Source organism: Oenanthe melanoleuca, chromosome 10, assembly GCF_029582105.1.
Source record: "Oenanthe melanoleuca isolate GR-GAL-2019-014 chromosome 10, OMel1.0, whole genome shotgun sequence".
Classification (NCBI taxonomy): Eukaryota; Metazoa; Chordata; class Aves; order Passeriformes; family Muscicapidae; genus Oenanthe; species Oenanthe melanoleuca.
This window is the reverse complement of record NC_079344.1, coordinates 18,926,330-18,942,436: the sequence shown is the minus strand read 5'-3', so window position 1 is coordinate 18,942,436 and position 16,107 is coordinate 18,926,330. Positions and strand designations below refer to the sequence as shown.

General features: G+C 40.1%; 1 protein-coding gene across 1 annotated transcript; it reads right to left on the bottom strand.

Annotated features, from left to right (window-relative positions):
* Positions 1-1,021: 1,021 nt before the first annotated feature.
* On the bottom strand, positions 1,022-14,149 carry CHRNB4 (cholinergic receptor nicotinic beta 4 subunit). Its single transcript, XM_056499788.1, has 6 exons — positions 13,980-14,149; positions 9,182-9,327; positions 7,377-7,421; positions 7,145-7,254; positions 3,611-4,583; positions 1,022-1,626 (listed from the first exon to the last, which is right to left on the bottom strand). Exons 1-6 carry the CDS (start codon positions 14,032-14,034, stop codon positions 1,486-1,488), a joined length of 1,470 nt encoding a protein of 489 aa, XP_056355763.1. The 5' UTR covers positions 14,035-14,149; the 3' UTR covers positions 1,022-1,485.
* Between the last annotated feature and the right edge of the window lie 1,958 nt (positions 14,150-16,107).

The following is a 16,107-nucleotide window of genomic DNA, read 5'->3' as shown; positions in this document are numbered from 1 at the left end:
CCTCAGACTGCTTGGGACCCAGCCCTGCTCAGTGCTCAGGCTCCTGGGGAGCCCTCCCAGACCTCAGGGGTGCCACTGGTGCAGGGGCATTCAGCCACAGGCTGGGAGGGAGAGTGCAGTCCTGCAGCTGCTCTGAACTATTGCAAAGCTGTGGATGCGGCTGTTCTGGCACAGTTAAATTTGTGAACTTATCCAGGGCTAACTGGGAATGGCAATCAAGCAGAAACGTAGCTTGGTCTTGATGAAGGCAAGTAGAGCTGGAACTGTCTTCAGCTGTGGGTTGTTGAAGAACACAGGTTCAGGTGTCAGCTAATCCCCCTGGGACAGGTGAGCCTCAAATCCACTTCACAAGTAATAGTGGATTTCAAGTTTGTTCACCAGGCATTAGTTATACTTACCAGTAGTGGTACAATTGTTGTGTGTCTTCACAGTCCGCAAGGAAAAACTGAGGTTGGTTTAACTTGAAAAGTGTCAGGAGGCCACTTCTCTTTTTGCAGGTTACCTGGAACAAACTGTGGTGGGATTGTCCTGTGGTGGGGGTCTGGGGCCTCGATCTGTCCTTTGCCAAAGGCTTTAAGACTCTGCATGTTTCCCTAGCTGATCTGTTGAGGGTTATACTTAAATCCACATTAAAATATCCCTAGAAAAACACCCAGGTCTATGTGTGCTCAGGTGTCCTCTCATTCTTGTTGCCTTTCACCTGTGTTCTCCCGTTGCTCTCGTGCGTAGTCTTAGACTCATTAAAGTGTGTTTGTGCCCCATATACATGAGCTGTTAAACTTGCAGGAAATTGAGGACTAAATCTGTATAAAGGAAAATTTTATGTTTTATTTTCATTTCATCATCAAACAGAATATTATATGCATGTTTGTTTATGATACATTAATTTGGCCTTTGTTGATCCATTGGCTACCATAGATGGCAAGGTGAGAAACCTTTCAGTGGTTACCTCAGAAGTGTTTTTGTTTCTCACTTCAGATTTAAGCATCAAACCCACTTGCAAAGCTCTTTGTAATTCAGACACAAATAGTTTTGATGCATTTGAATGAAGTAAACTTCACAGCAGTACCTTCTTTACAACAGGGAAATTGCAGTATTCTAAGGAAAGAAAATATCTTTCCTAAGGTAATACATTTTAAATACCTAATAATAATAATAATAATAATAATAATAATAATATTATGATGATGATGATGCCAGGATGACATCTTTCATCAAGTAAAAATATTTCACTGTAATGTTCAGACTTCAAATTATTTAAAAAAGGGCAAGATATCACCAGAAGTACTGGACTCACGGGGGGAAAAAAAAAAGTTTTGTTTTGTTTTTTCTTCCTATCCTAGTAAGTCAGGTTCTGCTTTCCTTTTTCCTACTCCAAGGGATGTAAGTGCAACTCACTTGGCATCTCTGTGGAGTTAACAAAGGGGAACTGAGAGTAGAATGAGACCAAATGTCTGTGTAAGTATTGACAATTTCCAATAATACCTAAGGGTTTATGGCGGCAGTGTGGTTTTGAAAAAGTGGTTGCAGAAATAATCCAACAGTCCCCAGGACACAAACAAGGACAAATATCCAGAGAAACAGCCTGTCCACTACCATGGCAACATACTTCCAATCTTCAATGACCTGAAAGAAAAAGCCAATTAAAGATATTAGCAATTTGCTATATTATTTTGGTCTTCCTCTTGCTAATGCTGAGGTTTTGTTTATCAAAATAAAAGGAAACGGATCTCAAGGTTCAGGGAATGAACTGGCTTTAGGATCGGTAAGGAATTTTTCTCCTACAACCCGTCTGAGCAGTGGAGAAAAATACAGGAAATATTTCTTAGCTTTCTTGGATACATCAGATACTGAGTGTGGCTGCCTGGTGTGGTGCCAGCCCTGAAGGATCCACACTATAATCTAATTAGGGCCTTTTTTTCTTCAATTTAGTTTGTAAATGCTATTAATCTCAGTGGGCAAAAATAGATGGTGTTTACTGCTGTTAAACAAGGTTAGCTTCAGAGTTCTTATCAGCAGTCATCTTATCCATGGGGTTTAGTGCATATTAATAGTGTTGTTTTTATTAAAATCCCTTTTTGCCCTGCATGTGTTGTCTGTGCAAGTCATGGCCTTAGATTCTGTCTCAGATTGAAGTGACTAATTGGGCTATTATTGTAAAGGGGAAATGTATCAATCTTCATTTGCATTTCAGGAATAATTTTTCCTCTCTCATTGTTTCTAGTTGCCTGTGGGATGTCCTCACATCGGTGACTTTATCATCCTTGTCACTTGAATCATGTCTGATATTAGATTTTTACATACTTTTCCTCCTTTGCACACTTTTAATTCCCACTGCTGCTAACAGGAATTGAATGCTTCTGCAGTCAGTCCATTTAAATGTGCATGAACTGTTGTTACCAGATCATTGTGAAGGGGGAAGGAAGCAGAGAATAAAGTTATGAATCTAGAAAAATTATATGTAATATCAGAGGATCCTATGTGAACACATCCTTGCAAGAATTTCTGAGCTATTAGAAAACCTTTTCCTGCCCTATGAAGTCGGCTTCTGTTCAGTCAATGTTTACAAGCTCATGTCTAATGTTAATAGCTGAACTTCTTTATTTATATTGACAGTAATTTCAGCTAATAGAAAACATTTACTACTCAGCAGCATGCTCCTCTAGGGAACTGGTGCAACATCAGAAACCAGATTTAATTTAATGTGCTTGGCTGAGGGAGAGGAAGCACAACAGGAATAGAGAGCCTGGAGTCTCACTGGGGTCTGGATTAGAGAGAGGACAATGGTGGGTATGAGGATGGTTTTTCCAACTCTGGGTGCTTGTCTAAAAAACCCTGTGGTAACCCACCTGAGTTTTGCAAGCATTATTCACAGCATGTTTCTATCAGCTTTATTGTGCTAGCTAGTGGCCTGTGAGTAGGGCAGGGGAATACAGCAGCAGCAGCAGCACTGCTTAAATGAAGTATTTCTCCTAACCAGTTATGAGTCTGGTATATATACATATATATAAATAAATAAATAAATAACTCACATGCAAGAAGTGTCAGCCCTGCTGAGGATTTTAATCCTACCCATGGTGTTTGCCATATACAGGTGTCTTAGCCCAGAGAGGGTGTTTGCAAAGGCCTTCTGCCAATTTTGCTAAATCCTCCTGCTGTGCTCATTTAGGTGAATAAATATATAAGCTGCAGGTACTACTTGTTTCTGGTTAACTTGGCCTGGCCATGGGTTGAATCGTAGTCTTACTGATTCCCAGTGGTGAAAAATATTCTATTTCTAACCTTGAACTGAATATTGTTTTCTTCCCCTGCCAATCAGCACTTGAATGTGACAACGAAGCTTTTTTTAAGAGTGTTTCATGACTTACTGGGCAATCAGCAAGCTCTTCTTGTAGAAATAGCCATGCTATTTATCAGGAGAGTATTTGCAGTTACCAAGTTGCTGTTCATTAATGGCATCAATTGTTTCCTCTTATGAGCTATATCTAGAATCTCTCTAAAATCTTGACAATAGCTAGAGAGTTCAAATATGCTTTCTGAGGAGCAGCATGTTACAGAGGAGGTCAGGAGATGGAGTTTGGAAGGACAGGGATTTCTCATTTTTACTTACACTCTGGTCGTTGTCATCGCTTTTCATGTGCTCTGCTATAAAACTGACTCCATCGATCGCTTCTTGCACTTCAGGAGAAAATTTCGTGCCTGTTCTTAACCTAAAATCTCGGTGACTGCTGACATTGTCAAGTGTCTCAGAGGCTTTCATCTCATATCTTTTGGCAGAAGCTGTATTCAAAAAATAGGTGGAGTTCTTGTAGAAGTCCGATGGCTCCATACAAGGATTCTCTGCCTTTGTCTTTTTGCAGTTGCATGGCTTTTGCCGTGGAGAATGATTTTCTGGGCGCTTCATGAACAGATAGGCTGGGAGCCTTTCAAGGAAAACCAGCTTTACCCAGGGGGGCATGGTGTGAGTACTTGGAGATCTGTGGTGCACATTGAGTACACACACACTGGTAACTATTGAGAAGGTCACCAGCACCATTGTAAACATGAGATACTTCCCGATCAGTGGAACATCTAGAGATGTTGGAGGGACAATTTTGGAGATCAGCAGCAAGAATACAGTCAAGGCAAGCAGCACAGATATGCACAAGGTCATTTTTTCACCACAGTCTGAAGGCAAGTAGAATACTAGTATGGCTAGGGATGTAATTAGCACACAAGGAATGATAAGATTGATGGTATAAAAAAGTGGTTTCCTTTTAATAATGAAGTCATATGTCACATCAACGTAAGTGGGGTCCAGAGGATTCACAGTCCTCCTTCCTGGGAGCGCTACGATGTCCCACTCACCACTCGGTGTGAAGTCGTCCATGCTTGCCATGGAAGTCTTAAGCACCATATCAATTTCTGTGTGGTCGTACGTCCAGGAGCGGAACTTCAGCGTGCAGTTCTGTTGGTCAAAAGGGAAATGCTTCACCTCAATCTTGCAGGCACTCTTGTAAATGGCAGGGGGCAACCAGAGAATGCTCCCGTTGTTCTTTACAATGGCGTTTGTGTACAGCGAGACTTCGTACGTGCCGTCCGCACTAACCACAGGGGAGAAGGGGGAAAGTGATGAAATATTAGGAGGAAAAACATAGTTTAAACCAGAAAACTTTTGGTCTTGTAGGCCCCAGTTGTTCCAAGAATCAAACTTTAGTAACAATTCATTCTGAAATCTATGCTGTAGTGAATTATAACTTGATAGGGAGATCAAAGTATACATTTCTCCCAATCAGAGAGTTCATTTATGGTCCAAAAATTACAGAAAAAAAGTTATAAAATTATTATTAAATACCAAGCGCACACCTCCATTTCATCCAAAGAAATCAATGTATTTTGTAAATGTTTGCTCAAGTAATTAAAGCTTCCTACATCTCTGAAGGCTGAGCAAAAATGAGATCATACCATGTGAAAACAGAGGTACCTTTGATCTGGAACATAGCCACTGCTAAGAACACAGAGCAACACTCCTAAATGACTTGGACAAGGAGAGAAGGATGAGCAGCATTAGTTAGCAATGCAGGGAGAGTGTAGGCAGAGGAAATATAATTATATTTTAATTTATTGCATCACTCCAGTTAATGTTTACTTCTTATAAAACCAGAACAGACAAGCCACGGTGTTCTTAGTGCCCACAATTAATCTTGGCTTTGTATCTCTTCCAACTGCTGAACTTCCACCAGGGGAGTCTTCTGTGTTGTGATGGGCCCTTTAACTCAGGGAGAAGATCAGTATCAGTCAGCAGCATCTTCTCCTGCCCAGCACTCTGGGCAAACAAGGTAGGGCTGTTTAAGCCGTTAAGTATCCCAATGTAGTATTTGTGTTTGTTGACAAGACATCATGGAAAATAGAGTTATTTCAGTGCTAAGGGTTTTTGGTTTTTTTTTTTGTTTTTTGTTTGTTTGTTTGTTTGTTTGTTTTTGTTTTTGTTTTTGTTTTTGTTTTTGTTTTTGTTTTTGCTTTTGTTTTTGTTTTTGTTTTTGTTTCTCCTAAGCAGGAAATGCTACAAATATCTAAGGATTGGCACATGTGTCTGGATCACTTAGGTTTGGCTCAGGGAAGGGCTCACCTGGGTGAGACAATGAGTACCTGGCACCGAGCTGGGACCTTTGCAGCTAATTCATGCAGAGAGTGAAACAACCAGATCCAGAAGTGTGAATAGCTACAGCCACTAATAAGGTCATTAGTTCACTGCCAATAAAACAGCTATTTTTGAGAAATGAATTGGATCTGAGTTGTGACATATCTGTACTTCCTGAGTAAGCTTTGCCATCCTGCCATGCCACGTGCTGGGCACACTCCTAGCTGGGAATGTGTGAATTCTGGTGCTGAGTGCCCTGTCTTGGCTGTGGGCAGAGGCTGGGCTGCAGTCTCAGAGCCTTCTGCAGAATCACAGATAGAGCTGTGGGCATGGGGACATGGTTTATGTTTTCCTGAGCACCTTGAACTGACTGATGCCTATGAAACTCTGCTTCAGCAGCAGAAAGTTACACAGAGCTGTCCTTCAGCTAAAATTTAATTGAAGCTTTGCACTAATGTATAAATCCAGTACAGCGAGGCTTGATCCTCTGCATTTAAGAAACCTTTTGAAAGTTTTTCTATTTTTTGCAAACTATTTAATGGTATCACTTGGCCAGTAGCAAAAAGAAGCAGAGGGCAAAGGCACAATTTACCAGAACAAGCTTTGAGCAGGCAAAGTACATCCTAATCCACTGGCTGAGTTATTTTGTGACTAATACATTAGTTTTAAGTGTTCATCAAATCTGGTTTCCAGTAGTAGGATTCCAAGGACTTAACTCAGTTATATATAAACTTCCTGGGTTTCCCATCTGTATATGTTCATAAATCATCATGTGTTCATGAATCCATTGGTTTTCAAAGTATCATAAAAGTATAAATGTTGATTTTTTTTTTTAAAGTTTATAATCCACTTCAAGCTTTTGCTAGAGACTTAAACCAAAGCAAAACAAAACTGTCAGTTAGCTGTTTGTTTGAAAGAGGAACTGAAGTACGATATTTTTCTCAGCACTATAAAGCAACAGCGTCAAATGTTGACAGACTTATTATGTATTCACAGAATGGATTTTTTTCAATGCTTTATGAAAATGGAATGTAATTTGGTTTTCTACATGAATATGAGCTCCTGGAGTTATGGTATGTGTGAACTTTATAAGAGATTTATGTCCTAGGCTCTGTGGTAGAAGGAGTGGGGGAAGAAGAAGACAAAACTGTACCTCAGACCCTAAGATGTCTGATAGGATTTCAGATGTCTTCTTGCAACTGCACTTGGACATACAATTTATTCTTTCCATAAAGCCTATTTTCATATAAATCTGTCTCAGTTGTGAGCCTCATCATGGATCCTCTGCTGTAACTGCTCACACTGCAGACATTTTCCAGCTCTGCTGGAATTTCTTCAACTGGAGCGCTGATGTTACTAAAATTACCTTTGAGCCCAGTAGCCCAGTCAGATACACTTGCTGCTATCTAAAAGTGACAAAATTCAGTTTTAATTTTTTTCCAGACCTACTTCGCTGTTTCTAATGTGTGTTCCTTGGTTAAAATTTTGTTTATTGTCTGCCTAAATGACACTAGTTTTACTTACTTATTGTAAAGCACAATGTCTGGCAACCAGATGTGTTTTGCAGGTATTCTTAGCTTATTTATTCCTTCATAGTCAGAGGGCTTCCAAGCCAGCCGGTAATCAATCCACTCCTAAGAGAAGAATTTACAGCAGTGATGGGGGTGTTCCAGAGCAACACTGACAAAACAATGTGATGGAGTTAAAGCAGTCATATCTGTGCTTTGCAAGAGCCATTACTCTGTGGGTTTGTTACCTGGTTCAGCCAGACGTTCGTGGTCATGATCTGCTCCCGTTCATTCTGCAGAGAAAAATGGAGACAAGAACTGGCCTCTAAAATGTTTCACCTTATTGCAGTAGTTAGATTTATTCAGTGGGGTTTTGAGCATGATTTTGTCTAGTGTAATTTCAAGACAGACATTTTTCTGAGGTAAGATGGCCAGTCTTGTACACATAGTGATGATAAATAGTAACCCCATAAACACAGAATTCCAAATGCCTTTTAATAAGAACAGTTGTGGCAGGAGCGAGTGTAATTGTTTGGAAACAATGACCACCTTACTAAGCTGGTTTCCTCCCCCACCCCACTCCACTTCTCCACCTTTGATTTGAAACAGGAGGGACATTTGACCGTCATGGGGTTGTGTAACGTTTGCCATGTAATCTCTCAGCTGGCAGGCTCTGCTTCATGAACTACTGTCTTTGGACAGCAGTCCAGAAGAATAACCTCCCTGTAGAAGATCTGTCAGGAGGATTTCTGCAGGAAAATTAGTTAATTCTCTGATCCTGAAGATGCTTGAGGTGGTTGGAGCCTACAAGATACCTAATTTTATTCTGCTGGAAGAGTGAAACTATAGAGGGATAGGGAGTGAGCTGTGCTGGTCCTGACCCTGGCTCATTCATCCACCTTGCTTGATCACTGTTGTTGATCACTGGGGCCTCTGGAGCAAGATACCTCCCTTTTTGTGCCCAGACTCCTCAGTTTGGGGGGACACTGTGCTCGTGGTGGTAATGCAGGAGATACAGAGGCATGTCTGTGTCCTGGCATTCCCCAGGAGAGAGAGAGAGCACTTAACCAGACTCAACTGGTACACATGGCATTGAATCATGTGTGTATACATGTATGGATCTCTGTATCTCTATATATGTTATATCTAGTCTGCATATGTGTATGGAACCTCAGCTCTTTGTACAGTTTGCCTTTAATTCCAACAGTGTCTCTCATTTCCTCTGGAATTTCAGAACATAAATTCTCTATGTCTCTAAAAGTTTTCAGCAGTCCAGTCCCTAGCCTTTACATCAGTTCTGACAGGGAGGCAGTCATCTGTATTCTTTTTTATCCAGGGAGAGAGCAGCACAGTTGAAAGGCCCAGTTCAGGAAATTATTCCCACTTACATACTGGCTCTTGTTCCCACTGCAGTTAATGTTAACCTCTCTTAATAATGAGGTGTTTATACCTTGGAATAACTGTCAAAACTCACTAACCTGGTGGGTGAAAGTGTCTTTTAGACCCACTGAAGTAGTTTTTATTGAATATGAGGAGTTGCTTTCATGAGGATTGTTTTAACCATGTTAAGCTATTCCAGCCAGAACTAATGTGTGTTTTTCTTTACAACATTCCAGTATTATTTATTGATATGCTTGATGTCATGTGATTTGGAAGTAGCTTTGTAGCTTGTTTTCAGGCCATTGGACCACTTCAGAGGAAGATGGATTAGCATTGCATTGATGGTAGGTGGTGTGCACAGTCCAGGGTAGGCCCTGACCTGGGTTAACTTACTGTAGCTGTACTGAAATAAGTGGAATGATTTTGGATTTTAGCTAGATGGAATTCTGTTGGACGGAGATCTGGCCCCAGTCCTTTGATGCTTAGGCATAGACTGATTTTGCCACTGTATCTCCAGTATATGAAGTATAAAAATTGCATGTAAGGGCTCTGCCTATTAACAGTGTTACACAAATGGGAAAAGAGCAGAGATGTAGCAATACCAGTACAACTGTGACTTAGAGTGCTGTGCAGGTAGTAGTGAATGTAAGGGCAGAGCCTAATTTGAACTTACCACACTGATGAGCTGTGCCAGGGACACCTGCAGCTCTATGGATACCAGCTGGGAGGAGTTGACTGCTGGTCGAATTAACTTATTGTATCTGTCAGGACTCAGTAGGTGATTCATTAGCTTTTCTTCAGCATCTGCTGCCATGATTCCTGGAAAGCATCACAAAACAGCATTATGGAAGGGTGACTAAAGTGACATGAGGTAGGAGTCACAGAATACCTGTGCATCAGATCATCTTTGGTAAATAATGACAGCTTTTGATTTTCTAAAGGCTGTAGGTTTGTGTGAACAGGAGGATATGGTGCTTGCACTGATATCTGTTCTGCTGAAGTTGACTGCCTTTCACAGAGCACAGATCAAAGTAGATCAATCAGAACCCTTTTTGGGGTTTTTTGCAATAAAATGTGAAGCTCAAATTGGTAGATACTTTTGGGATTACACTAAGAAATAGAAACTGGGAGCAAACCACCCTCTTAATAGCAGGAGAAGAATTATTCTATGATCCAAAGGGAGGGGTCCAGCTGTGATTTCTCTCTTTAGTGCTGTAGGAGACAGAGTTGCAGCTACACATACAAATGTAAAGACTCTGATTTATGTAGAGAAAACCAGGGCATAAGTTGTAGGAGTCATAAAGGATTTTTTAATGACTGGGGATTCTCTAGTAACTACTGATGTTTATGTTTCAAAATTTGAAAACACAAGGCAGTATGTTAGATTTATTTTATTTGGAAGTAAAACCTGACTTGTGGACTAGTAAAGATACTGTAAATCTTTGATTGCCAAAGCTGGAGTCCAGTGACTACAAAATATAGTATCTACAGACTAGTATTAAACAAGCCTGAACATTCCCGTTGGAGCAGAGTAGCTTCTGGCACAACCCCAGGGTTGTTTATTCTCTTCTCATGTTCTTTGTGTGCTTTTTAAAGTCATCCCTGTGGACTTTTCAAACCAGTGTTGACCACCTGACAATACTGATGAGCAAGGTCCTGGTAACATCCTGCCAGCAGAACTGAACCTGAGACACTGTGCTGTTTGTTGGGCAGTTCTGTGTTGAGATGCTGATGAAATCACAGTGTTAGTGAAAGCAGGTTCCAATGCAATTGACAGAATGTCTCTTCCATAGAAAAGCTCGCCTAATTCAGTTCACCTAATTCAGCTGTAGATATTGTAGAAATGGGGTAGTGCCCTAATAACATACTTGCTTCATTATTTCCCATAACAATTCCACACAGTTAAAAACACTGGCCATGCAAGTATTTTAAATCTGTGGTACATTCATTTTTCTGGGTTTTTTTTTTTTTTTTTTTTTTTTTTTTTTTTTATGTATATCCATGAAGCTTGGGGAAAGACAGACACCAAAAGGCCAGGATCAAATTAGCAGCCAATTTTGTGTGCATGTCTGGAAGGTGCTACATTTCCTTGTGAACTGGGCTGCAAGTTACTGGGCTGAAGAAGTCTCTCTTGAAACTTGACATTCTTCTGAATCCAGCTCAGGTTAAAAAAAATCCGAAGACCTTCTTGTTTCTGATGCAGTGAGAAATGGAGTGAGGTAAACGCAGAGATTACCAAACAGAGATTTCACATCTAAGAAAAACTTTCACTCAAGTTCTGTGGAAAGATTGAGGCAAACACCAGGCCTGATTTAATTCTTGTAAGGCCAGCATGGGCTGTGGCCTCATAGCCCAAATTTATCACTTATACTTAACAATTACATTGTTCTTCAGCAGGCTTTTCAAATACTTTCCAAGGCATTTGGGAAAACAAATCTGGATGAATGGATGTGCTTGTTGGGTCAGTTTGTTTTTTGATTCATACTTGCTTTGTACCTCCCTGCAAGTCATTATAAAAGCCCTATACCATGTGATATTTTAACATGACATTTCTTCTCAATGCAAGGTGCCTAATCAAAAGTATTTCAAGCTAGAGCTATGCTGAGTCTTGCTAAGCTTCAGATTCTGGGGTGGGTGTTTTTTTTGTGTATAGCAATCAAGGAAAAGCTAAATTTGAGGGCCATGTTCTAGGAACGAATCTTCTTGTGGTTATAAGGATAGGTTAGAAGTCCTATGGTAGTTCAAGACAGAATCTTTGTTAAAGTTATTTTGTTGTGTGGTTTGGTGGAGTTTTAAGTTGGGTTTCTTTGTAGTAGATTTTTTTCCCACTGTTGCATATGTGAGTGATGTAAGCACATGGCTATAATTCAAATATAAATAAATTGTCAGTTGGTTTGTTTCATTCAGTGAATGAAACTGTGAGCAAAGATGTGAGTTCTTGTTTGAATTGGTAACTATGTTTTCACTGCATTGCTGCCTTTGTCTGTGAATATTCCAGCACAGGGAGTATCTGCTAAACAGGCAGTAAGAAGTAGGAACTGTAGAATATTTGCACAAAGCTAATTCTGGATTTGTAATTAGTTTTGACTCTGAAACCTGTGTTTAGCAATTACAGTTGTCTGGTCTGCAAATCCAAACATGGTGTGGGGTCTGCATGTCTGATGAGAACAGCTCAGATTTCCCAGTACTAACTGTTAGAAAACTTTATGGAATAAATGACAAGCCATGACTTTAATTATAAAAAATACTTATTCAACAATGAGTCCATTTGAGAAATTATTACCTGTTCTTAGTGAAGGAATTCCTTCACTAGGGATAATCCTTAACAAAATTGCCATTCCATTCCAGCATTTGGAATTTAGTAATCAGAAATAAAGGGGCTCACCTCACTCAGAAGCCTGTATCACACACCACTAGATGTCAGCCCTGCACTGCCTTAAAACTTATTAAAACCAATCTCTGTACATACGGGGGGAAAATGAGTGTTTCTTGTCCAATTTTTATAGTCTACTTTCTATTAACAATCTACATATAAACCAGATGGCACTTAATGAGAACAAAGTTACCAGGCATCCAGTTTCATTTTTATGTGCATTGTGTGTCAGTAGCCAGGCCTTTGAAATGTCTCTTTTTCCTCTCAGGGCTAGAAGAAATGGGAGTGCAGTTTCCCCACAAACTCTTTTTTTTTCCAAATAGCAGTAATCACCAGAGATGTTGCAGAGGGTAGACTGATGCTTTTAACAAATGAATTTAACAACAATGATCCAGCAGTCCTAATTTGGGAGTGGAGTATCTTTGGGTACTGAAAGCAGTAATAAATAAAGCCCACTGGGGTGGATCCTGAGCTGGGGAAATTATTTCAGCTTCACTGAACATGCTACACATCTGCTCTGTGACAAGGAGAGCAATTGCCACATAACTTGCAGTGCACATTCCTCAATAAGTTTGTTTTCTTTGTGGGACTATGAGCATTTTAAAAAAAATTGCACCAAGATGCTTCTGATTTTACAGCAGAGGAAATTAAACCACAGGTTTCATTCACTCTGCTGTGGAGACTTTCCTTTTAGCATGGCCTAATTTAAATACATAAAATGAAGTAACTAGACATCCTGGGTTATTCTGTTTGATTTCAGTGTAAGGACAAATTTGTTGGAGTGATTTCTACCAAAAAGAATAAGGAGCAATGCTGTGAGATACAGGCAAGTTCAGTGCTATCACCGTCTGCATTTCAAAATGTAACATAAAACATATTTCTAGTGTTTCTCTGAATCCAGTTATAGTAATAAATGTGAAATATTAGTATATTTCACTTATTAGTAAAATAATATTTGTTTAGAAGTAATGTTGTAGCATGTTACCATTTTAGTCCTTTATTTTCTCACAAATAAGTTCCCATCTGTAATTAGCAAAGAGCAAGTAAAAAGCAGCAACAAACAGTCCCATTATCTTCTCTGAAATTACTTCATGGTGTTGTCAACATACTTCTCAACATACTCTCAAGCAAAAAGGTTTTCATAATCTCTTAGAAGAACACATGCTGATTTGGAATGCTCATTGTTCCAATGGAAGTAGCAGTGAATTTACTGTATTTTAAAGACTTCTAATTTTTACACTGCAATTAATGCAAATAAAAAAGGAGATACTCGGGGGTTTAGAAGTGTACAATTTAAAAATCTAAAGTGGGCCCTCACTCTCCTTTTGTTACAATCAGATGTTTTCCAAAGTTGCCTTTCAGAGACAGAAGAAACAAAACAAGTGTGGAATGAATAGGTAATAATGGGAAATGTGTGATCTCATCTTGGTTCAGTTTCAGCCAGTGCTCTCTCAGAGCACTTCAGTGGAGCCTCTCCATGGGAAGAAGCTCCCATGCTAAATGCATTATTTCATGCTGCTGTCAGGCTGTTTGTGTTGGCTAAAACATATGGAAGAAATCCTGACAGACTGAGGAAAATGTTCTTGCATAAAAAGCATAAATATATGCTTTTTGTAGCATATATTTATGTATGACAACTTAATTTAAACTGCTTCCATTCTAATTTTAAAAATTAGGAAGTATGAACTTTGTAAAATACAGGAACTTGAGAAAATAATGGTAGAGGGATGAGATCTGTCATATTTATGGATCGTGTCATGGTTCGTTTTTTTCACCTTCAGCACAATATCTGCTTTTCCTAGCACAGATGATCCTGGGAGCATCTAAAGGGATATTACTTAGTTATTATCATTGTCATCTCCTACAGTTATATAATTTTATATCCAATCTGTCTGTCCGTATCCAACGTAGTGCATGTGCTGATACCAAGCAAGCCCAAAACAACACTAAAATAATCAATTTTGTACATCCTCCTAAAGTCAGTAGCCTCCCGAGGTGATGGCTATGAATTGTCTGTGAGCTCATGTCACTGTCCCACCTTGTACCCCCAGAAGCTCTCCCTGTTCTGGAACTGAGTGAGAAAGAAAAGGTCACTTACCGTTCAGACAAAAGGAGCCCACCACAAAGAGAACGAGAGTGTACATTTTCCTCATGGCATTAGGAAGATGTGGCTTGCTGTCCTTCAGCTTAGACAGCTGGCAGTGGGCTCTGCTGGCAGGGATGCTCAGGGAAGAGATGGAAAAGCAAACCTGAATCTTGGAGGTATGAAATGCCTGGAAAGAGACAGACAGTAGGACCTGACAGAAGCGTTCTGCAAAGGGGAATTTTCGTGAGCATAGTGGTCCCTCCCCCTTTGCAGCTGTTTAAAGAGCTTTGTGAAGAGGAAAAGCAAATAAGAAGAGTGAACATAATGTGATAACGTTGAAAAAGAGGTAATGAACGAGCAAGCTAAGGGACATGATGTGCAAAACACAACTGCTTAATTCTTGCTACTAGATAACATTTAAAAGGCTTTCTGATTAATGAGTGCAGTGGGTGGGAATAGCTGTGTGGGGAGTGCTGGTTATAACTTTGTGCCATAAAACCTCTCAGTGTCAATAAATTATAGCCCCAGCAGAGGGTTATTTTCTGTGTCTAGAGAAAGTTTATTACCTCCTGCCAGCCCTTTTCCACTCCAAGGCCCGTGCATGTGATCTCTGCAAACTCCAAAAACTTCTTGGGAGCACCAAGAGAGGAACAGAAAAATTGTCATTAGCATCTGATAGGATTTTTAAAAGAAAGCTAAAGCAATCTGTGGTGAAGTAGTAGCAGGGATAAAGACACTCCAGAGGAGCATTAGAGAAATTCTGTGGAGTTCATCTTTTAGAGCTGAAGCATTTAGCAGATTGCAGAGTCTCTTGTGTTTTGGCACTTGTGGGAAGATTTGCCTAGAAGGAGGGGGCAAGAAGACCTTATGTGCCCTTTGCAAGCTCTGTAGGACAGGCTGAAGACCATACACAAAAGAAACCAAACCAGCTTTGATCCCCTGTAACTTCTAAACTTTGATTACATACATGTAATCAATTTTGTTTAGAGGTGCATTTATTGTATTTATGCTATGAAAATGTCTCAGATGGTAACAAGTCCTGTGGACTGTTAGTGGAATTGATGGTTGATGACTTCTGTGTACTAAAAAAAAATTCTCAGCACACTCTTGCCTTGTTGTTAAGCATACTAACATTAGTGTGCTGGGTTTGCTGCAGATCTTAGTGAGTTGAGCCTGGTGTCAGGGGTTACCTGTGCAAGTTCCTGCCTGTTATTTGCAGTCTTTTTTTCTGCTTTCCTCTCTTCCTTTTCTCTCTTATTCACTGTCCATTAGCAAGAATTGGTTTAAATTGGGAATGTTTAACCTGGAGAAGAGAAGGCTCTGGGGGACCTTAATGTGGCCTTTGAGTACTTCAAGGCGCTTGTAAGAAAGATGAGGATATGTTTTAATAGAGCAAGGGGTGATGTTTTTAAACTGAGAGAAGCAGATTCAGCCTAGGTATAAGGAATTAATTTTTTACAATGACGGTGTTGGAGCACTGGCATTGGTTGCCCAGAAAAGTGGTGGATGGTAGAGACCCCATCCAAGGAGACAGAGTCAGATTGGACAAGGCTCTGAGCAACTTGGTCTAGTTGGAGATGTCTCAGCGTATTGCAGGGTGGAGTTGGACTAGATGACCTTTAAAGGTCCCTTCCAGCTGAAATTATTCTGTGATTCTAAATAGTATGGGACCCGAGGGGGGTTATGAGTGGTTTCAGTAAGACAAACAGAACAGTCACGGTAGGGAAATCTAAAAAAACAGTGCAGTCCCAGTGAGTACCTGTAAATAGACTAACTGCATGAAAATATAACAGTGTTTCTCTGTTTTTCTTATGTTTAATCAACAGCATGTAAAAAGAGACCTTAGAAAATTGTTCTCTTGCAACAGTCAAAAAACCTAGGCGGTGTGTCCCCAGTAAAGTCCTTACCCCAGCCTTCCACTTCATGCTTCTCTCAACAGTGATTGTCATGTGCCTTGTCAGAGGCTGCTACATGGAGACCTGGCTACACTCCTGAGCCTGCTGGGCATGATTGTCTCTCCTCATGTGCAGGGAGTTGCTTTCACAGAGCTGAACCTTCAGTTAATAGGGTGTGTTTGAGTAAATCACCGGGGTGATGGGGAAGAAAGACTGCATCTGTTTCTCAGTTGTTACTTTCTGAT